The following is a 21,509-nucleotide window of genomic DNA, read 5'->3' on the forward strand; positions in this document are numbered from 1 at the left end:
GAGTCGAGGCAGGAAGCCTGCAATGTATGAGATTGTCTCCTCAGCCATGCTCCTCTTTGGTGAATCGTCCAGACGACTATGCCGCAGTGACCTCACGTCTGCCGCTCTCATGTCCCCAGTTCTATTGACCAGGTTGCAGCTGTCAAAGAAGACAAACAGTTTCCCAAAGTTCTGGTCAATCTAATGCTCATGTCTATCCCCATGCACTTGCTTTCACTACCTGAGGGCCGCAGAAGAACAAGAACGAGGGCAAATCACCGAACACATCATGTCTCCTTGCTCACCATCATCTAGCCACAGGACTCTGTTCAGTATGCTAGAATGTTGAAAGTCTTTGACCTTAGAGGCCCTCAATGCATTTGCTGTAGGTGATCTTGCTTGATATGCTAGTCCATCAACCACATGAGCATTTCATGGAAAGGTCATAGGAAATAACTTAGTATATAATGAAGAGTGTATATGGTTCAAGTTATTCCTAGTAGGGTATTATAATCATAGGAAGCTAGAAAAGAATACCTAGTATGTTTCTCCAGAACTCTAGACATTCTAGATCTTGATTCCGTTCATGAAAGTGCCCAAGCATCAGATAAAAGATCTTGATTAACATGTGTCGCCGCCTTCTAGTTTGTACGGTCTCAGCTAACTACCAAGGTAGAGCGTGTGAATTAGTATTCACTGAAGCCAGGGGAGCAACTGTATCTGAGGCAGTGCAAATTTTTGCTCTATCGTTGTGGTTGATCGCCGACTCTCTTGTCCCAACTTTCAAATACTATAAGTACTCCTTTCTGTCCTGTTTCTGAGACTCTTCTTTCCCTGACAACCGCACTCTCTCAACTCTCGTCCGAATCTCAGATTACCCTCAGATCCATCTCAACGGACAATATGAAGGAAGAGGAAGGCTCGCAAAACCCCAACAATCTCCCAGTTATCCCCCCCCCGTCTAACAATGCCAATCATGGAGCACCACCTACTGCTGCTGCCTCCCTGAGGGCTCTGACAGCCTCTTTGGAGAGGCTCAGCGGTCATGTGGAGATCATGAGCAGCCAAATCGCCACCCTGAACAGCAGTATGGTCACCATGACCGCCAATATGGACAAGATGAGTGCCACCATGGAAAGGACCACCGACAATCTTTGGACGCTCAATGCAACAATTGACAAGGTTCACGGAAGCCTTGACAAGATGCTGAAAACGGTTCAGGAGCCAGGCCGGATTGGTACGGTGCAGGGCAATGGTAACGGCCAGCCTCAACTCACTCAGCAGCAACAAGCCACCCAGCAGCAAAAGGCTCGACAGGCGTCCCAGCTACGCGCTCGCCAGCAGCAATACGCCCAGCAGCAGCTCTCCCAGCAGCAGCTCGCCCAGCAACAGTTCGCCCAGCAGCAGTTCGCCCAGCAGCAGTTCGCCCAGCAGCAGCGCGCGCCCATGAACTTTGCTGCCGAGCCTCTGCAACAGCCTTCCATTCACACGCAGCAACCTCAAGGCTTCGCCACCGCGCCTACCTTTGAGTTCTGGAATGGGACCCACATGGCCACCGCTTCTGGCCAGCAGAATCAGAATACTGCTTTCGGCAACGGACTCGCCGCAATCGCTCCCATGCGCTCCCAGGCCAGGCACGTCAGCGGCCCCTTGCAATTCCCCCTCATGACCCAGGACCAGACTGGAGCTGCCGGTACAGATGACGTTTTCAACGGGTTCGCTCACCCGCAGATCTTTGGCATGCCCGAAGATGTGGCCAAGAAGCGTCGCCGTGAGGACTACTGATGATATTGTGAGTGAGTTGGAAAAGAAATATACCCGTGCTGAAATCGTGTGCTAACGGTTGTATCCTTCCAAAGGTACTTTGCTCATGCGCTTGGAAACGATGCTGCGTCGGCTGATTCGCGTGAAAACCCGGGAGGCGCGCAGAAAGACACCGGCAGCAAGCGCAGCGAGCACGAATGTGATCTAGCAAGCATCGGGAGGAATTCGGGGCAAGCATTGAGGACAAAGGGAGTTAGGAGCAGGCACAGGTTGAGGCAGATGCTTTAGCCTCCTTTGAGCTAGACAGCTTTTACAAGACTGGAAATATCACAGAGCATGTGTTCACTACCAGGCCAAGGATCATTCGCTCACCCTCATGCAGTTTCATTGTGATTATAGCCAATTGGGGATTGACGTGCTTGAATTGTGAATATCAAAACGACCCTCTTCATGACATGACGACCCGTGGCCCAATCTCTGAGCTTTCCACATACTTGACCACACACGCGTTCCATTTATTCGCCCCCAGGATGTCAAAGACATGCGGCACGTACGTCAGTTGCGTCTTGTCCCCCACCCCCAGTATCCCCCTCAGACATATCATCATCCTCCTCACCTCGCTACTGTCGTCAAAGTTCCTGTTGGACACCTGGATGAGCCAGTGTCCAGCTCTTGCACGCGAGCCTGGTTTGCATTCCACGCGGGACTCGTCTCCGAGGTTGTTGTTGAGTGTCTCACGGCAGACGGCTGACTAGACCTCATCTACCCGCTTGGCACCAACAGCGAAGAACAACTATTTGCCTCTGTTAGCTTACTTGCACATCAAAGCAAAAAAAAAAGGAGTGTGGACATGCATGGCCACGAGTGACTCCATGCCTCCTAGCCAAGTCGATCAAATCTGTCGAAAGCCTTTTGATCAAGGGTTCCGCCTGATCCCGCCCTTTCTTAGCCACGACCGCCTCAATGGCCTTATCCGCACTGGCAACGATCTTGAGCCCCTCCTTCAAACAAGAAGGCCTATCACCTCCGCGTCCTGGAAGTTGAGTAGCATGCGGGTTGCGGATGATATACCAGTTAAAATTTGTGGCGGCTTGCTTTGACGGTCGACAGCGGTTGACGAACTCTTCGACTGTCTCTTCTGACCAGTAGGTAACAAGAGGATTGCTGATATAAGGATTGACCTCTTCGTCTACATCCTTGGTAGAAAGCAGCGTGTAGCCCCCACCGACAGGAGAGACGATAGGCTGGCCGCTGTACGGGGCTGCAACGGGGACAAAGTATTGATCCGGCATGTCGAATTTGTTGCCAGCGTTGTCGTAGGAAAGAGACCATTCGTCAAATCTTATAAACTGATACTCGTCTGGGGATAGAGGTCGAGGCATGTTGACTCGTGTTCAGCATACAGTTTGATGAGGTTTGGTGATATGGAGCAAAGGAAAAAACTGCAAAAAAAAGTTCTTCGGACTCGGGTGGGGCTTGATACTGGGGACGAGATGATGGTGAAGCCAACTGTTGCTCTGGTATATATGCTCCTTTCTTGGGACAGTTTTTATGGGTAACCTCGATGTTCGGATGATAAAATGTGTCATGATGCATAGAGGTAGTCATACCTTTCAGTCACAAACTCTTCCCGGTCTAGCCGATTGCTTGTTGGAGCTATGAAAATGTCATCAAAAACCATTGAAAGACTTTATGTTGGTTGTCTGAAGTAGCTCCCTCATACGCTTATTTCCTTCCCTGACCCTAGCTACTCTAAGCTTTCTAGCCCACGGAAATGTCAGACACCCATGAGCCTCGTTCGCACCAAGATCCCGTGTTTTGTAACAAATACCTCCTCTTGATATGACCCTGAGGCGCCGCACCCATTCGGAACAGGTACCAAGTCCCGCACCTTGGCACCCTCCCATCTTCCTTCCTTGTTTGTCCAGAACACACGCTTGATGCCGACACTGCGCATGTAGTTGATACAGCGATAGCATGGACGGGAGTTGGTGGCTCGCATTACGGGAGAGATTTCAGCGATGTTGGTAATGGGAACAGGGATGGATAGGGGGCTATTGTCAACTCGTCGTGAAGGCATCATGGTGATGAGGAGGGTGCATCATGGTGATGAGGAGGGTGCATCAACGTCGAACAGCGGTGGCATGTCTAACAATCTGGAGTCGTCGACTTCCTCAGCCTTGATATGATCGGTGCCAGTGCCGCGGTGGGCTAACCTGACGACATAGACATCGGCGCCGATGAGCTTGGGGTGTTTTGTTCGCTGGCGTACGTTGTCTTTGGCGTGGAATGGGGCATTCCTGGGTCGGAAAGTGTGACTGTTCTGAACGAGCACCTGATTAATAACCTCCAATCATACTGCAACTAGACAGCATACCTTCAAGTCGACAGCTCCGGCCTACAACTTAACCTGTCCTTCTTTGCGTCTCTGTTATCTGCTTTCTTGCCGAGATCGTTGGGAATGTGCTGCTTTCCAAGCTTCTTCTTCGTCAATTCACTCTTGGACTTCTTGCATGATGGCTTGGTCTTGTTTTTCTCCTGGGCTACGGTGTTTTGAACATAGCTGCAGCGCATGAAGCCGCATTGAACGTTGGACATGCTATCAGCGGCCGCCGTTCTCGTGGCCATCAGGGCGGAGTGTATAGCCATCATCTCAGAATGCATGCTGATGCACCGGTTCCCCGTACTATCTCCGCCTATTTCGAAGGGCATGAACCCCGAGGTAGGCCTGTTGGGGGTAGTGTGAGGAGATGCGGCCTTACGAAGCGTTCCTGTCTTGAGAGCGTCGCCGTTAAAGCCATGCGATAATCGTTGTAGCCCTGGCCCAGGATCTTTCCACCCTTTGCGACGATGGATCCGTGGCGGTACTAAAGCGGGGAGTTGGTGACCTGCTGAAGGCAAAGCTGCAGATACTGGTCTCGCTTCATTCTGCGGCAAGTTTTGTTGTAGTCTCTCCGTTTTGAGATGTATACAATGTAAGTGAAAAATAAAATAAAAACCACAAGAAGTCCCGGGCACGCAAGATAGGCTTGAACAGTGGCCCTACCCACTGCAAAAGACCAAAATAAGCTTTGTCGCTTGGAGATGTGTCAGTTGTCTTGGAAATTTTAGACAGCAGGAGTAAGTTGGTAACAGAACGCATGCTGGCAGACGAGTCATTCGGCAAAGGTGGCGGCGCACGGGTCAACCGTTGCACTAACGATCCTGAAGACAGCCCTTGAATTGATATAAACACTGCCCAGGCATGACTGTGTTTGATGCAATTACCCAAAAAATCGGTCACCATGCTGATTATTCTGCCCATCTTGGTTGAGACTAGGCTTCATGTCATTCCCTACATTTTTATCTGTCGAAGAAGCATCAAGCAAACGCCCAATCCAAGCCCTACCAGCGACGCTCACTAGGAAATCTTTGCAGACCGCTTCTTTTTGAAGTGTAAGGTAGTCTCGGGGGAGTATCATGATTACACTCTGGTCACAGCACTTCTGCAGTCCTCTGCGCTCAGTCATCATACCTCGTCTACCAACAGAGCTCCCTTGGGATCATCCAAGGCACTAAAAGTTGAAAGGCAACGAACGACAGCCGGATGTAGGTGTCAAGTTGAAGGGAGCCCAGTTCGACTGAAGCTGTTGATGCGGAACTTTGCCAATTCCAAAGTCCCTCGTCAGAAAGGCTGCTGTTAGTCAACGCCACATTCCATGCGTTTTGACACAATGTGCTCTCACCGGTCTTTACTAGAAGCCAGTGGATTATCTTTCGCCAACCCCGGTCGTTAACAAATCTCGGGATTCATGCTTTGTCATCCAGATGTGTTCAGTTCCGTCGAATCGATCGTCATTGCTTAAAACGCACATGAACCCAAGAGATACAACTTACTGCTACCGTACATGCGAAGTAGCAACGTGGAAAAGAATTGGTCGGATCGTGGCTAGTCCGCCCGAGTTGCCGGCGGCATCTCTAGGCAGACACAAAACTAGCCAAGTAGACGATGTAGCCGGGCGGCACTGCATACAAGTGGTCGCCGTTTACATACCCAGGTCCCCGCTCGGCACTGGGTGAATGGCATCTTTGATAAGAATGGATTGGAGGCACCCATGGACTTGGATTCCCACAGTCGCATGCCGTTGCTGTCGATATCGATATCCACTTTCAAGGCCTCATTTGACTGGGACTTTTGATGTTTACTCCGTACTGCGCAACAAATGGCCTCAAGCAAATGTCCGAAATGGCCGCCAAGCTCCAGGTGTTAACGCTGTCAGCACCCTTTCCCAGGACTGGAGGCGCTGATCCCTGGTGTCGGGGAAGGATCCCGTCGTGTTGGCCAATCATGAGCGGTACCAGATGTAATCGGCCCATGTCGGCCCAACGCCAGACCAGGTTGGGGAAAGACCTGCTCCGCATGTTGCATGAGCTTGGCCCAATCACAATAATGGTCGGGACCGGTGAAGCATTTTCGACCGCGAGCTTCATTCAGTCGAGCAAGGAGCGGACTTGGTGGGAAGTGGTGCCGCAAAACCACTTCTTCCATCTTTCATCATGATCCTCTTCCCCGTGCATACTCTGTAGGCCCTGGTGCACCAAAAGGACTAACTCTCTCGACAAACACCACCGAACTCTGGGCTACTATTACTATAGCTTGGACCGAGTGTGTCGTCTACACACACCTACACCCCACCGAGACATGCACAACATGCCGCCAGATCCTTCGAGATGTTCAACGTCGACGTACCGGACAACACTAAAAGTCCGGAGAACATCGCTTCCAACGTCATTCTCGCCTCTGTTTTGGCCCCGGTCTTTGCGATAATCTTTGTCGTCCTCCGATTGTATACCGCGCGCTCCATCTTGCGCGTGAGCCACAAGGATGATTGTATGTTTTCGGGATCGTGGCCGCTCTTGACCGCGGGGGTTGGCTAACTCGGGGTTGCGTTTTAGGGCTCATTCTCATTGCCGTCATCTTGTCCGTCCTATACTCCGCCACCCTCATTGCTAGTACGCCAGAATCCGTTCTATCATCTGCTCAGCAGCACGCTTGGGAATACCACGACTGGAGCGAGGCTGACAACGAACGGATTAGTGACCAAATTCGGCCTGGGGTATCATATCTTCTACCTATTTCATTCCAACACCTGGAGAGGGAAAACCTTGCTTTTGGTAATCAAAATCCTTCCTCACGGGCTAGAGAGGCGGACACAACTGACCATGAAAAAAGCTTGCCGGATTTCCTGCCGCCATAACGAGTAACTTATCGGTCCTCTTCATCAAGTGCTCGATTCTTGTGTTCTATCTCCGATTCTCGACGACCCGAATTCTCAATCATGTTATATACGTCATGCTCGTTATCGTTGTTATCGCCAATTCTCTTGCGGCATTTGGCGTCCTTTTCACATGCCAGCCCATGTCCTCTTTCTGGGATGGCAAGGTCAAGGGCACGTGCATCAACAGGGACGCCTGGTACGCCTGGCTCGTGATTTTGAACTGCGTTACCGATTTCATCTTGCTGGTCCTGCCACTTTGGCTTTTGGCACCGTTGAAGATTGGCTTCTCGCAGAAGGCTGCCATTGCCGCGATATTGGGTACTGGCGGATTGTATGTCTTCTTCTTCGCTGTCAGCACAGGAATGCTAACAGTAAGAACAGTGTTGTTGGGATAAGCATATTTCGCGTTGTAGTGGTGTCACAGGGGTGGGACAAGTACGACTTTACCTATCGATTCGCCATCAACTACATATGGAGGTAGGTTCTTGGAAGCCCCTGTCGCCGTTGAGAGAGGCCTAACACAAGCTCTGACACAGCGTCATCGAGACAAATGTGGCCATTATTTGTGCCTGTGCCCCTACACTACGGGCGTTGGTCGGCCGTTATGTGCCATCATTGCTCCAATTTAGTGCACGCCGCGATCCACTGGCGCTGTACACCATCCCCGTATCACACGTTGCCGCTGCGCAACGACCACGACCGGCCCCACGAAGCCAAGATGATGAAATCGAAAGATCATCCAATCATGAGAACTACGTTAGTGGTTCCTCAGCACAACTCACATCGAATTTCGGAAGTAAACTGTTTGGACCAGCCTCAGATCGAGCCTCGAGTAGAGGAAAGTCGGATCACACGGCCTCGTAGCGAAAAAGACAAACTTGGAGAACACAGAGATGAGGATAATGACTGGCGTCGAGGCGTTACATGGCCGGTATACCGACGGCTGAAGCGATGCGGACTTTGGATATAGGATATTTAATGACACTTGGCTTCCTCCTTTTCCCACAGCAATACATCGGCGCCCTGTTACAAGACACTGAATTCAGCCCCCCCCCCCCTGGACATATCTAATCGCAGTCAATAGTGCCGGATAGAACCCATCAGCGATCTTTTGAATCCCGGAGGAGCTGGCATGTATACCATCATACAAATCCACCTCGGCATCGAAACCAGTGAACAAGTCGACGACCCAGATCGGACTCGACGTGGTGTTTTGGCTGGCCGCCCAAGCAGGAATCGCTTTGTTCAGCTCTTTGACCTGCTCGTTCTTTTCCGCGCTCAGCCCAAGCGGGATAATCTGCGCCACCTATTTCTCGTGTCAATAGTGCATGCTCTTGGCCGGCCAAAATTCCAACGGTACTCACGATAATTCTCATATTTGGATTCCGGCCCCTCATCTGCCCCACAAGCGTGCTATACGCCCGTAGCAACTCCTCCGTCCTCGGCTTTCCTCGCACGATATCCACTGTGCCCAAGTGCATAGTCACCACATCGGCAGGGTTCATGGCCAACCACTCGGACACTCGACCCTCATTGGCCATTTGGATGGCGGGGAAGCCGGGGTGTCCTTCGTGATCGCGGTCGAATTCGGAGTCGTCGCAGATCTCGCCTGCGCGCTCACCACCGACGAGGTCGACGGAGTCGTAGAGGTCGGGGTCATTTTGGAGGCGGAGGTAGATCCAGGCTCGCCAGCAGCCATAGTCGGTTATCGAGTCGCCTAGGGGCATCCATCTGACTGTTTTATGGGATTGCCTTGGCAGGGAAAGGGACAGAACACACGGAAGGAGCAGGGCGGTGATTGTCGAAGGTTTCATTGTGAAAGGTGATCGGTTTGTGGGGTTGGGGTGGTTGAAGAGTGGAAGAGGCGACAGGGCGGCTCGGGGGTGGTATAGCAATGGACTGTTTACCCGGCGGGAGATATCCGGGATCAGCAAAAAGAACTGCAATATTAATGCGGAGTACTTTGTCCGAAATAATCAACTCAAAAGTGAGAAGTCCAAAGCTGCTTTCATTACATCTTGCCTCATTATCATATCCAGTTCAATCTACATCTCCCATCCCGACCCGCCTTTTTAGTCTTGTCGTCAACCATCTACTCATAAAACACCAAGCACCTCACCTCGATACTCTCCCTCCCCGGTGTGCCCTCAGGCGTCTGGGGGTCAACAAAAGCCGTGTGCGGCGTCAGCCCGGCAACACCCTTCTTCCCACCAGGCAACCGATCCCCCCAGGAGTCAAAACACTTGATGAACATGGCCTCCCCGGGCGTCATATCCTTGATGTAATACAACTTGTGCGACTCATTGGGCAGTACACCATATGTCTCACCCTTGACTTCATACCCCTCAAGCGAGTCGAGTGTTTCGTGGGACGGCCGGACTTCCTTGCCTCTGTCGTCGTCATCCCCGTCGTCACGCTTTGGGTAAAGTAAGCTGACAGCCACGAAATCTTCAGGGGCAGTGGTGCGGTAGTCGATCACGGCGAGTGGAAAGTCGGTAGCGGGGTGGCGGATGGGTCTCCAGACGTTGATGAGCTGGTAGCGCTTTTGGAGGAGGGCATCGGCTTCTTCCTTGGGAGTGACATGTCGCCTGACTCTGGCCTCGGCAGCTTTGGGTGTCTGATCAACGTGGACTTGCTGGACCGGCTGGCGGGCGGCGCCGGGGTCGTGCCTGCGGATGGTGTGGTCAAAGATCTCGATGCGCTTGATCTTTTGGCCGCTGTGCTGGAGTCTTTCTCTCAGGAGGGCTTCCACCTCGGCGTAGTATTTGGTGCGGACGGTCTTGTCGTCCTCGAAATCTTCTGGGGTGGTGGCGGAGGGGGAGCGGTAGACTGCGAAGCCGGCTACGTCGATGTCGGCACCAAAGGAGCCAACTTTGGAGTGGATGTCCAGGCAGTCAGAAAAGTTGGTGACGTCCTTGGTGACGGTTTTACGGCTGTAAGAGGTGTGGTCGACGTCGACTTTGGCCCATGGCGCTACACCCGCGGTGATGCTGGCTGGGTCGAGGTAGCGGAAGGTACTGCTGGTCATTTTGCGGGCTGTGACTTGTCTGAGGAGTTTTTGTGATGATATTATAGGACGAAAGGCGCGCATTAAGGGGTTGAAAGTCAGTTAGTTATCTTGTCACGTCACTGAAGCCTTTTGAGATAGCGGGGTGATGGCCTCTTAAATTCCAGCGCGGGGTTGCACATGCCGGCTCCACACCCAACAATTATCGTGATTAGTAATGTGGGATGGCTGAACTGATCTGATGGATTACGTGGCTGTTTAACAAAGCAATTCTTATCATCAATCGCTTGTCTTGGGATATCCTCTTTTCCTGGGCGTTCAATCTATATTCTGGACGGAAGAAGCCCAAACGGCGCACATATCAAGTCTGATGTGCCCCTGGACCAACATGGATTGACGTCATCCCCGCAATCACGCCTTATCGGAGATAGGATCTCAGCAGAGGCATACCTTCTCCCCTCTCAGCACTCTGCACTTGGTTAGGACTGCGAAGCTTTAAAGTAATTCCAGAAGCTGAATTTATCTTCCTGCCGAAACGCTTCAAAAATAAACAATATCCTGTCCTCCCAACAGGATCATGCCTCCTTCTCCAGACGCCATCCCAAACAAGCAACCCATAATGACAAGGCCAATAACTACAATTTCCAATCCCAAAATCCAAAACCAAAACATGGACAAGAACCAGCCAACCAAAAACTCCAACCGCCAAACTAACTGTCAAAAATAGGCCCATACGCCAAAATCCCCCTCATCTCCAACTCAAACACCACCTCCTTCGTCACCGCCGGGTTACTAATCACGCAAACCGCCTCGGCGTCAAACTCCTTGACCAACCTCAACACCTGCGGCAGCATCTCCTCCCTCTTCCCCTTCTCGCTCGTATCGATAATCACGGGGTTCTGGTCCATCCTGCTGACCAAATCCAGCGTCCTCTGCCCATATGTCTTGAGCGGACTCCTCGTCTGCCACAACACCCTCATACTAGGCCTGTTCTCATCCGCCAAAAAGGACAGGCACGGCCCGATCCCGCTGCCGGTTGTGACAACGATGATGCGGCTGAACATGCGAAAGACATACCCGAATCCATACGTCGGCACACCCCTCTTCCACAGCTTGGTTGGTTGAGTGACAATGGTGTCTTTGGTCCAGTCGCCCACCCGCGAAACGATGCAGCTGAACTTTGTGTTTTCCAAGGCGGCGTCCTTGACATTGTCGAAGCGGTCGGGGAAGCAAGCGAAGGAATGCCAGTCTTTGAGAGGGTGCTTGGCGACTTGGATACCTTGACCAAACTTGACGGTGGTGTGATCAAAGTGAAGTCTGATGGCGTGGGGGGAAAGGGGTTCAGGAGTGACGGTTACTTTGCGGAGGAGCAACCAGGGGTGGATTGTGGCTGCTGTCAAGAGGATCAAGATCCAAAAGGCCGGGAGGTTGAGGAGGAATTTTTCTAGGGACGGTTCTTGTGTGCCGAGGAGGGAGATTACCACCCAAAAGAGGGCGAGAATTCCCCAATTGGCGAAGCGGTGGACTAGCTCGAAGACGTCGTGGTGTTTTCTCCGGATGGTGGGGTGGGCCACCACGATGATGGAGAGGAGGAGGGCGAAGACGGAGTAGATCAGGGCTAGGACGGCAATGCTTATAGGGTTGGCGGTGGCGGGGTTGAATTGGTAGGTGTAGGTGCCCGCGAATCCGATGTACCAGATGAGGGAAGCGACGCCAGTGCCGCTGTGGACACCGCCGAGGTGAAAAATGCGGCAGGCGAGGCGTTTGATTGTTGTCGGGGCTGAACGCGGGACAGAACCAAAGATGAGGTAGAGTAGGTTGAGGACGAGCGGTTGCCGGCAGAGGCCACATACGGCGAGGTTGATGGCTGAGGCATTGACCAAGTCGAGAGGCTCGGCACCTCTGACAAGGTAGATGATCAGAGGAATAATGTTGCCGATGAAGGCGAGGGTGAATAGGCGGCGGTAGACGTTGAGGGCTGTGTACCGGATGAAGCCGAGGCGCTTTCGTAATGGTTCCTCTTCTGGTGTGGTCTGGGCTTCGAGGTCTGCTTTCTCTTTCAATGGGGAGGGGAGGGAGGAGAGGTCTGAATCTGTTGGTGATACTGGATAAGAGAGGTCTATCCTGGTCTCGATGATCTCATCCTTCTTCCAGTCCTTCTCCCCGTAAACAACTACTGTCCTGTCTTCCATTGTGGAGATGTATGTGTGAGGTCACTAGACAAGCAAGAATAACAACTTGGTCAAGAAAGGACGGTTGATATTCCCTCTATGGAAAGAAAAGGCAGCACCCAGCACTATTTGTACCACCAACCTGGACACCACTCTGGATCCCTTTCATTGCCTCTCCACCACAGGGCTTCCTGATCCGACTCCCTCCTTCCTATCTGGTATCATCCTCCCTCGCCATATGCCGACATGAGAGTGTGTGACGGTGATGATGATGATGATGGTGTGGTATTATGGAGTTGGCGGAACTTGCCGGAATCTAGTAAACCATACATTGGAGGCTCAGGAATGCACGTCGGAGTTTCTCTTGCTGACACTGTACTCTCGGCCCAGCCCGGAGATGGTTTCTCCGGAGTCACACACGGCAGCCGACCCACATCTTCGGCGACCATTCCGGTGGAATCTTCGGGCGTTGTGCCACAACCGCTCAGCTGGGTCTGCCATGATTTTACATCAAAAACGCACAGAGGTGGGTGCGCCGATCATCTGACGGCTCGTGAATTAGGACGGCGATGACTTGTGTTGTGCGGTGATGATTACGCCCCTCCCAATCGGAGTTTGAGCTTCTCTTTCATCAACCATCACATTATTCCCGAATCCCTCTGTTGAGGCGAAATGTCGTTGAATCACCTACTCTCTTTGTGTGTCCGGCCGAGAGTTGCCCGGTATGTGACGTGGAACGTGTTGTCAATACAACCTTGATGGCCCTTGACTCACATCGGATGATGGGATGATGAGATGATGTAGAGCCTCCCTCATGTACCTTGGCCCCAATCACGTGTGTATGAGACCACGCAAGCCCCCAAAATGCAGCCAGTTTTCCAGACCACATATACCAAAGTACCTTTACCATGGGCAAATCATGTGGCAAAAAGACCCTGCCGTGTCTCAACCGAGTACTCGGTGATTTTGTGAGTGAGCACGGACTCTATCATGTCGATTAAACCCTCCCTAGACCCCGAATTCAGGGTCGTCCACCACCTACCCATGACGAAAAAAATGTGACGGTAATGGAAGGGAACCAAAAACAGTTTGATCGATCGAGAGCGAGCAGGATGATGCAGTCAATTGTTGGCAGTCTGAGTGAGGTGCGTGTGGGCGGCGCCCCCCTTCATTTGTTCGGAGTCCGGACAAACTTGACACTGTGACAGTCACTTCAGCCAACAGACAACTCGTCGCCTTTTCCACACCCCAACAGCTGTCTCCTCCAAGACACCGCCTGCATCAACGTTACGGTCCGGCAATGCAATGCAATGCAATGCAGCTGAGCTGAAGAAGCCCATCCAGAGCCCGCTCGGTACCCACTTCTGGTCCCCACCGCCCCAAAAAGTTTTCCCTAGGGCAAACAAACCACACGCACACAACACAGCACGACACAGGGTGACAGGGACACACTTTTCTCCGACACAACCCCAAAATCCGCTCACAAAGTCATCAATCCAATCGGAACCATCCTCATCGGGTATGGTGTAGCGGTAACATAGTTGACTCTCACTTCTCAGAAGTGTCTATTCTCTCAACAGCCCCGGGTTCGACTCCCGGTATCCGAGTCCCAACTTCTTTTTGCATTGTCTCTCTGGACAATGAGACACGACACCGAGAGAATCATCTCGATTAATAATCGCGTCTTATATCGGAGACATAAATCAGGCCATATCTTTTTTTGTTTGGCCGATTGTGGTCTAGCTGAATGTACATGGTGAGGTATATGCACCGAGAAATGAAGAAAGAATTTCAAGAAAGAAGCCGTCTACCCAATGTCCGATCTGACCAAGAGAAAAGAAACAGACCCCTGATCCCGTTCGACGGGCCCAACAAAAGAAACTAATAGGCATCCACCAAAAAACTGTCCAGCTTAGGAGTAAAGAACTCAAAGCTCTGCTGGTCAAAGACACACTGCAGCTCCTCTTCGTCCTCACTTTGCTGTTGCCCCTTACCCTTCCCCTTTCCTTTCCCCCTGCCCTTGCCATCACTTCCATTGTTGCCGCCCCAAACAGGTCTCAGAGGAAACCCGCAAATCCCCTCCTTCTCTCCCTTCTTCTCACCACCCTGCACAATCCCCTCCAATCTCTCAAAATCCTTCCCCTCCTCCACCCACTCCATCAAACTCTTCAGCACCTCTGTTGGCCACGCCGCGCTGTTCGGCTTAAACGCCCCCAGAGGATCCACCGTCCCAGGATCGCAGTGCCCACCTCCAGGCACCAAAAACAGCTTGTTCCATTTCGACATCTCGGCGTAACCTTGCTGCACGCCCAAACCAGGGTACATCGTCTTCCTGACCTTGTCTTGATACATGGTTGATGAAACCGCCGGAATCGCAGCATCAGCCTCCCCATGCCAGAATATCATCTTTCCACCGTTAGACTTGAACGGCGTGAGATCCGGCCAGAGAGTATAGATGCCAGAAAGGTACTTGGCCATTGAATCGTTGACCCACTCGCGGACAATATCAGGGCTGACTTCATCCAGCGGCAAGGTAGGAGAGTAGACTTCCTTGATCAGCAAATTGACCACCGCCGGGGAGAGAGGGTTGGGGAACGGCTCGAGTTGGTTCGTGGCGGGGTTGAGGATTGTGATAGAGTCACCAAACTCCACCGAGGGAGCAAAGAATGGGTGGATGAGCTTGTTGTTCGAGTCGTACATGCCGCGCCAGGTCTCGGCTGCCACGGCGGCGGCTTTGGCGGAAACAGTGCCGGCGATGGGTGGCTGGCCAAGCTGGGGAACAGCGGAGCAGTTGTAGGGTTTTCCAATCGAGGACGAGGCATTGAAGCGGGCGAAGCAGAGATCGGTACGTGCGACTACGCCGTCGGTTTTGCCGTCGAGGGGGTCGCAGAAGGCAATAGCATCGGCGGTGATGCGTGAGAACTCGCAAACAGAGGGAAAGTAGTTGATCTTGCGCTGAGAAAGAGGGCCGTGGTAGTGGAAGATAGGATGCCGGAACGCAGGGGAACCAACGGAAATTCCGTCAAAGGTCGTGCCGTATTTTTGGACTTGAGACATGCCCTCGCGCCCACCTTCGGAGCAGCCGTGGAAGTAGGAGTAGATCTTGGTCGAGTTGGAGGCGTTGTAGAACTTGCGGGTAAGCTCCTTGCCGAGAACAGTCATTTCGTGCATTGCCCTGTAGGAGTAGGCGATGAGGGCATCGTAGTTCATGGCGCCGTTGCCGTAGAGGATAACACGGCTGAGGTCGGAGTCGAAACCGCCGAAGCCGGCATCGGTCGTGATGGAGACAGCGCCATAGGGGAGACCAGTTGCGAGTCCTCGTGCGCCCAAAGTCATGGACAGCCCTCCTCCTCCTGTAGCCAGGAAACGCTTCTTGAACTGAGCGGGACTTGGAAGGTAGAGCCAGAGATTGACTCGGTCAGTAGGGCGGCCGACATGGCGGTAGGCGAAAGTGACGTTGCAAAAGTCGCGACCGGTGGCGCCAGGATGGGTGCTGTCTGGTGGAGCAGTGACGTTGGTGACAGGTTGGGCTGTGACAGAACCGGCGATTAGTTCGAGTCCTGGGAAGAAGTCTGGTGCCGGAAGAGACGATTCAACAAAAGCCGTCGTGCAGACATCGGGAAGGCTCGAACTGGATGTGGATGCTATAAGGCCAGCCACTGCCAAATATTTTAGAATTCCCATTGCGACTCAGAGTTGCTGCAAGTTGTCGAGCTGCCTGAAGAGGAAACAGCAACTCAGTCAAGGTGCATTATCTGGATATTTGTAGAACATCACGTTGGTATTCACGAGGAAGCCCGGATGCTTGGCAAACAAGTCAATGGCTTCAGGAAGGGAGGAATTGACTGAAACTTTTCCATGACAACGTCATCAGACAAGGGAGCAACTAGGAGAGAAATTAAACAAGCGCTGCTTGATGCTGTACAACTATGTACCTTGTTGGTCTCTCCCCTGCAATGCGAAGTACGGGTTATACGAGATACGAGATGCGGCCTAGACAGGGGTAGGCAAGCCCCCACTTTGTAGCTGTCCCCACGCACCACAACACGCACTAACCCCCATTTAGCCAAGGATTGTGTAACCCCACCTCTGCTGCTTCATGTTGAAAGGATCTCGTAGCACGCTGAGTTGGCATGAAATATTGGAGGAGCTGAAAGCTAGTAGGTTGTTGGTCCATCGAGGCTATTCATCGAGAAACGAAATGACTGTGAGAAGTTGACAAAGCACCATACAAACAACACCATTTCAAGACGAGGATGCCCCCCTTGCGATACCACCACCTTCAGATTCCATGCTCAACCCCAGAAACACCACAAGAACAGCTGAATAGGTAGCTGTGACCCCCAGCGCCGTGACATTGGAAGTTTGCTGCGAAAATCCCACCAGTGAGAACCGAAACCCCCGTGACAATGAGACAACGCAAGATCCCGGGAAAGAGAACCATGATGACAATCGGAACGATAACAAGCGCCCCTCCACAAAGCGCCAAGATGAAACGCACGAGAGAATCGACCAAGAACGAGACTTCTTTGGGTGGTCTTTTGGAAACAAAGTCGACCCACCTTCGGCGTCGTTCAGCTTCGGTGTATGTCACTCTAACAGGCAAGACTTTGCCTACTAGCCTCACCAACAACCTCCGGAATGTGCTGTCTTTGCGGTTGGATTGATTTTCCTCCATCGACTTCCAGTCCGAGGAATCATGACCGAGGTCATAGCCAAATCCGTTTTCGAATCGCTTCCTCAGTGTGTTCATCTTTGCCAGCCCGTCGGGAGAGAGGGATTCCACTCCACCAATACTGTAGCGCAGTGATTCTCCCAAAGCATCCTGGGTGAGGTTACCTATCTGGTAACGTGGTCTTGCACCAACATAATGAGCAAATCCGGTTGGAAAGGATTCATCTAGCTCGGACTGGTTTATTGCTGCTTTGTGCGTCGGCCACGGAAGTGGAGTAGTGAGGATGCCAGGGACTGATCGTAACGCCCGCTGGATCGAGCTTTCGATATGACAACGTAGCCTCCCTTCCAGAGATTTGAGAAAGACTTTGGTGAATGTTTCGGAGTCGTTTTGGGTGGGTGAGTCGTGTAAAGCAATCTCGAGCTTTTCGTTGACCTGTTGGGTTAACTGTTCTACCAACTGTATCATGTGCGAATGTCCCATTTCTCGTTCGAGTGCAGAATCAAGCGATTTCTGCCAAGTCTTGGCCTTTGACTGTTGCCTGCTCTCTGCGTGGATCTTTGAAGCTTGAGACAGAAGTCTTTCAAACGCCTGGTCTAGAAAGAGAGGATCGGACACATCGGGTCCAGTGTCCATGGTGCCTTGGGTGTACAAATGTTACGGTCTCTAAACTGGAGGAAATGGAAACGGTTGTGGAAGAGCTGAAGGTGAAGTTGACCTGGCTTTTGATGAGCTCAACAGTGAATGTTTTTGTTAATGTGTGGGTACTACTAAGTGCCCTATTTACTGCCCTACAGATTGATATTACAGTGGGCAGTACTGCTATAAGCAGTAATGGAACTTCCCGGCTTTGATCCCTTTAGAATATTCTTTACAAGGGACCCTTAAAGGCTTACAGGGCTACTGTGGCCTAAGGCTTAGTCAATGGATACTAGAACCTTCCAAAGTGGCTACAGGCTTACGTAGTAAGTTGCCACAATAGTGTGATTTACAGGGCACCTCTGCTGCCGAAGGTTCTATGGATTTCCGTGAGTCTACACTAGACCCACCTAAGCCCACTAAATACCCCAAAGTGGTATAGGGGCTTTCAGGGCCTACAGGACCCACAGTAGGCCTACGAAGGCCCTATATATAGACCTCTCCTCTCTTCTGTAGAATAGTTCTCTTTCTTTCCTTAAGGGCAAAAGCTTAAGGCCAAGGCCAAAGGCCAAGGCCAAGGGTAATAAAGGCAATTCTTATTCCTTATACCTCACTGTATTACAGTGCTTTACCTTCCTTCGGCACTGCCGTCGTATCCTCCCGCTTCCGCTTGCGCACTGCTGTATTTTACAGCAACCCTGTATAGGTTCTATATTATAGGCCTATCAGGGCTTACCAGCTAACAGGTTATGAGCCCGGGCAACCACCTAGCCCGGAATCTAGCCTACTTGTGCGCTTCCAGTCGACGTACCTACAGCACTGTACTACAGGCTGTACAGCTTTTTACTAAGAAGCCTTTTCCAGTGGAGCTAGCGCTGTACTACAGGCTTTCCCACTGCTGTAATTACAACCTTAGCCAATACTTCTAGGCCAATTTACAGCACTGTACTACAGGCTGTACGGCTTCTTACTAAGAAGTTTCTTTAGTGGAATTAGTGCTGTACTACAGACTTTCCACTATTGTGACCACAACCCTAGGCTAATACCTTTAGGCCAATCGTCGACTTACAGCACTATACTACAGGCTGTACGGCTTCCGAGAAGCCTACTTATTAACCTATACGGTTATTTCTACCAAGTCCTCGCTTTTACTATAGCTAACCAGCCTATGGATCAAGACTATTTAGGTATTACAAAGGCTACTAGCCCTATAGTATAGGCCTTATAGGCCCGTATCGACACCATTAAGGACAGGCTTCGGCAGGTTATATTACTGCTTAAAGCTCAGGCTACTAAACAGCCAGTAGCTGTACCGGCCACCCACACTACCGAGCCTCCCGTGGCTCCAGCTGCTTCAGTACTTTCAGCACCTATTACAGAGCCTTTTATAGCGACCTTTAGCACACTTACTATAAAAGAGCTCGCCAAACAGTCCCTAAACCTCGCTGAACAATAGCGCCTTTTAGGACCCGATAATTACCAATAGTGGCACCAGGCTATTTCTATATAATTCAGGGCCCTTGGAATACCTAAATTTCTAGAAAATCCTGATTCGGTAGACGCCCGGCTTTCCGACCTACAAAAGGCAGCCTTACTATTAACCCTTAGAAATATACTAAAGGAAGGCCCGTTATCCACTATAGCCTTCGAAACCGACCCCGTTGTGGCCTATAAGCGCCTTCGCTCACAGTACGCTCCGGCGCAGCCTACCCTCCGAAACGAGTTATATAAGGCCTACTACTACTTGCAGTTCGATAGGTCTATACCTATCGTGGATTTCAACGCCCAATTTAATACCTATATAAGTAAGCTCGGGGCTTTAGGCGTTGAAATAGCCTAAATCGACTAACTAAACTACTATTTTAACGTACTAGAAAACTATTTTCCATAGTGGGCCGAGCGCTGTAAAGGCCTACTTCGGCAGGAGCAATAGCTCTACCATATAAAAGGCAAGCCTACTAGGCTAAGCCTTTTGTATTTCCAGGAAGACTTTTTAGCTAAAACCCCTAATTCGGCTACTTCTACTGCCCACCATTTACAGGCCCTACAGGCTACCTATAAGCCTGTTAGTAGCGAAAAGAAGCCTAACTTTCAGGCTTCTTAAGCTTACCGGTCCTCACCAAATAAGGACCAAAAGCCCTATAAAAAACAGGGCAATAAGCAGTGGAAGAAAGGCCTGAAAAAGGACGACCGCTGTACCGACCGCTGTAACGACCGCTGTAACGGCCGCAAAAACGGCCGTAAGGATAGTCGTAAAGACGACCGCAAGGACTAAAAGGACCTACCCGCTACCGAGGCCTTTACTATAGGCTACGACTTTAACTTAGGCACTGTATTTGGAAGTAATATAACTAAAAAATATAGCGACCTAGGGCCTGATCCTCCCGAAGAACTGCCTAAATTTAGCCACTTAACCGCTACACCACTGAAATGGTGAGAAAACACACAAAACAACCACAACACCACAAATATACCCTTAACAGGTCTCAGAATAAACATACCTGCGTGACAGTGACTCGCTCGCAGGCCGCACTTCACGTAGGACAAAGAAAAGACACTATGGGCTCGCAGGCCACATAATAAGCACCGGATTGGCCTGATCAGAGGGCCAGAATTGCCTGCACGCGTGCAAGGCACAAAATACGAAGAAAAGAATAAAAGTCGATGTCCTGTCTAAAATAGAATGTCCGAAGCAGACCGCTTATATATATGACCCCTGAACCCCTGAGTCCTCTGAGAGCCCCGCTTCCTTACTTATACTCTTAGGCCTATAGCCGCACCCCAAACCACTACGTACCTAGTAGCTCTTCGATATAGGCTCTACAGTGTATATTTATAACAATAAAGCTTTATTTATTAACTTACAGTTCTTTTCTTCCTTGGGCTGTGTTGGTATAGGCGGTGGCCCAGTTAAGCCGCAAAGCAAAGGCACTATAGAAGTTGAATTCTTTAGTGGTTTTGAGGGCAAAAAAGCGGTATATACTACTGTAGCCCTCAAGGAGACCCTTTATATTCCAGACTTTCCACTAAATATAGTTAGTGGTTACAGGCTCTACGTTTCCGGTAGGACCCTTTTTAAGGACCGCTTATATTCGGCTTTTAGGAAGCTACTGGCCCTCCTTAACTTTAAAAAAAATAGGTTTTTTTTTACTACCAAAACTACAGTTCCAGCTAAAATAGAGCATTCAACGCCACAAGCATACGGCTCTATTTGGTGCTACAGCACTGAAGATAGCGATTTAGACCCTAAACTAACCACCATTACGCCTAAATTTCCAGCTACCACAGCGCCTACCACAGCGCTTACCATAGTGCCTACCACAGCGCCTACCACAGTGCCTACCACAGCGCCTACCACAGCGCTTACCACAGCGCTTACCACAGTGCCTACCATAGCGCTTACTATAGTGCTTACCACAGCGCCTACCACAGCGCTTACCACAGTGCCTACTACAGCGCCTACCATAGCGCCTACCACAGCGCCTACCACAGCGCCTATCACAGCGCCTAAACCAACTACCACTACGGCGCCTACCCCTCGCCGTATAGGGCATTCGCCCTACTAACGTAACCAGGCGTTGATTCAGGCTGCAAGACTCTGGCACGTTCGATTAGGCCATATAGGCCTAGACCTTCTGAAGAAAACTGCCCTAATTACTAAGGGCATACCCAATTTACAGAAGGTACAGCCTATAGATCTAACCTGTAAGAGCTGTGACGCAGCTAAATTACTGCGTAAACCCTTTAAAAGGCCTGTAACGGACCCACCGTATGCGCTGAGTCGAATAGAAGGGGATATATTTGTGATTCGACCCACCCCACTGAACAGCAGGCCTTACGGGCTTATTTTAGTGGACCGTAAGACCCGGTACAGGCTTGTTAGGCTCCTAAAAACTAAGGACGAAGTCGCTTACAGAGGCTCGCTCCGCTATAGAGAGCTATACAATACTTATAAGCGGTACCCGGCACAATTCACTACGACGGGGGGCAAGGAAATTCGAAGCTATTGCTTACTT

At 51.1% G+C, this 21,509-nt stretch overlaps 8 protein-coding genes across 8 annotated transcripts, besides 1 other annotated feature; 2 read left to right on the forward strand and 6 right to left on the reverse strand.

Annotated features, from left to right (window-relative positions):
- Window positions 1–882: 882 nt before the first annotated feature.
- Window positions 883–1,764, forward strand: PODANS_1_58 (uncharacterized protein; the record flags this gene model as incomplete). Its single annotated transcript, XM_001912243.1, has 1 exon — window positions 883–1,764. The coding sequence occupies one exon, from the start codon at window positions 883–885 to the stop codon at window positions 1,762–1,764; it is 882 nt and encodes a 293-aa protein (XP_001912278.1).
- Window positions 1,765–3,844: 2,080 nt separating this feature from the next.
- Window positions 3,845–4,392, reverse strand: PODANS_1_55 (uncharacterized protein; the record flags this gene model as incomplete). The annotated part of the gene is made up of 2 exons (XM_001912244.1): window positions 3,845–4,043; window positions 4,154–4,392. 2 exons carry the CDS (start codon window positions 4,390–4,392, stop codon window positions 3,845–3,847), a joined length of 438 nt encoding a protein of 145 aa, XP_001912279.1.
- A 2,061-nt stretch (window positions 4,393–6,453) lies between these two features.
- On the forward strand, window positions 6,454–7,865 carry PODANS_1_50 (uncharacterized protein; the record flags this gene model as incomplete). Its single annotated transcript, XM_001912245.1, has 6 exons — window positions 6,454–6,613; window positions 6,679–6,735; window positions 6,821–6,897; window positions 6,956–7,332; window positions 7,383–7,478; window positions 7,538–7,865. The coding sequence occupies 6 exons, from the start codon at window positions 6,454–6,456 to the stop codon at window positions 7,863–7,865; spliced, it is 1,095 nt and encodes a 364-aa protein (XP_001912280.1).
- Window positions 7,866–8,043: 178 nt separating this feature from the next.
- Window positions 8,044–8,815, reverse strand: PODANS_1_45 (uncharacterized protein; the record flags this gene model as incomplete). Its single annotated transcript, XM_001912246.1, has 2 exons — window positions 8,044–8,298; window positions 8,366–8,815. 2 exons carry the CDS (start codon window positions 8,813–8,815, stop codon window positions 8,044–8,046), a joined length of 705 nt encoding a protein of 234 aa, XP_001912281.1.
- Window positions 8,816–9,093: 278 nt separating this feature from the next.
- Window positions 9,094–10,029, reverse strand: PODANS_1_40 (uncharacterized protein; the record flags this gene model as incomplete). The annotated part of the gene is made up of 1 exon (XM_001912247.1): window positions 9,094–10,029. One exon carries the CDS (start codon window positions 10,027–10,029, stop codon window positions 9,094–9,096), a length of 936 nt encoding a protein of 311 aa, XP_001912282.1.
- Window positions 10,030–10,718: 689 nt separating this feature from the next.
- PODANS_1_30 (uncharacterized protein) lies at window positions 10,719–12,200 on the reverse strand (the record flags this gene model as incomplete). The annotated part of the gene is made up of 1 exon (XM_001912248.1): window positions 10,719–12,200. The coding sequence occupies one exon, from the start codon at window positions 12,198–12,200 to the stop codon at window positions 10,719–10,721; it is 1,482 nt and encodes a 493-aa protein (XP_001912283.1).
- A 1,494-nt stretch (window positions 12,201–13,694) lies between these two features.
- Window positions 13,695–13,786, forward strand: a tRNA (tRNA-Glu).
- Window positions 13,787–14,060: 274 nt separating this feature from the next.
- On the reverse strand, window positions 14,061–15,863 carry PODANS_1_20 (uncharacterized protein; the record flags this gene model as incomplete). The annotated part of the gene is made up of 1 exon (XM_001912249.1): window positions 14,061–15,863. One exon carries the CDS (start codon window positions 15,861–15,863, stop codon window positions 14,061–14,063), a length of 1,803 nt encoding a protein of 600 aa, XP_001912284.1.
- Window positions 15,864–16,461: 598 nt separating this feature from the next.
- Window positions 16,462–17,490, reverse strand: PODANS_1_10 (uncharacterized protein; the record flags this gene model as incomplete). Its single annotated transcript, XM_001912250.1, has 1 exon — window positions 16,462–17,490. The coding sequence occupies one exon, from the start codon at window positions 17,488–17,490 to the stop codon at window positions 16,462–16,464; it is 1,029 nt and encodes a 342-aa protein (XP_001912285.1).
- Between the last annotated feature and the right edge of the window lie 4,019 nt (window positions 17,491–21,509).

The sequence above is a fragment of the Podospora anserina genome, chromosome 1 (assembly GCF_000226545.1).
Source record: "Podospora anserina S mat+ genomic DNA chromosome 1, supercontig 1".
NCBI lineage: Eukaryota > Fungi > Ascomycota > Sordariomycetes > Sordariales > Podosporaceae > Podospora > Podospora anserina.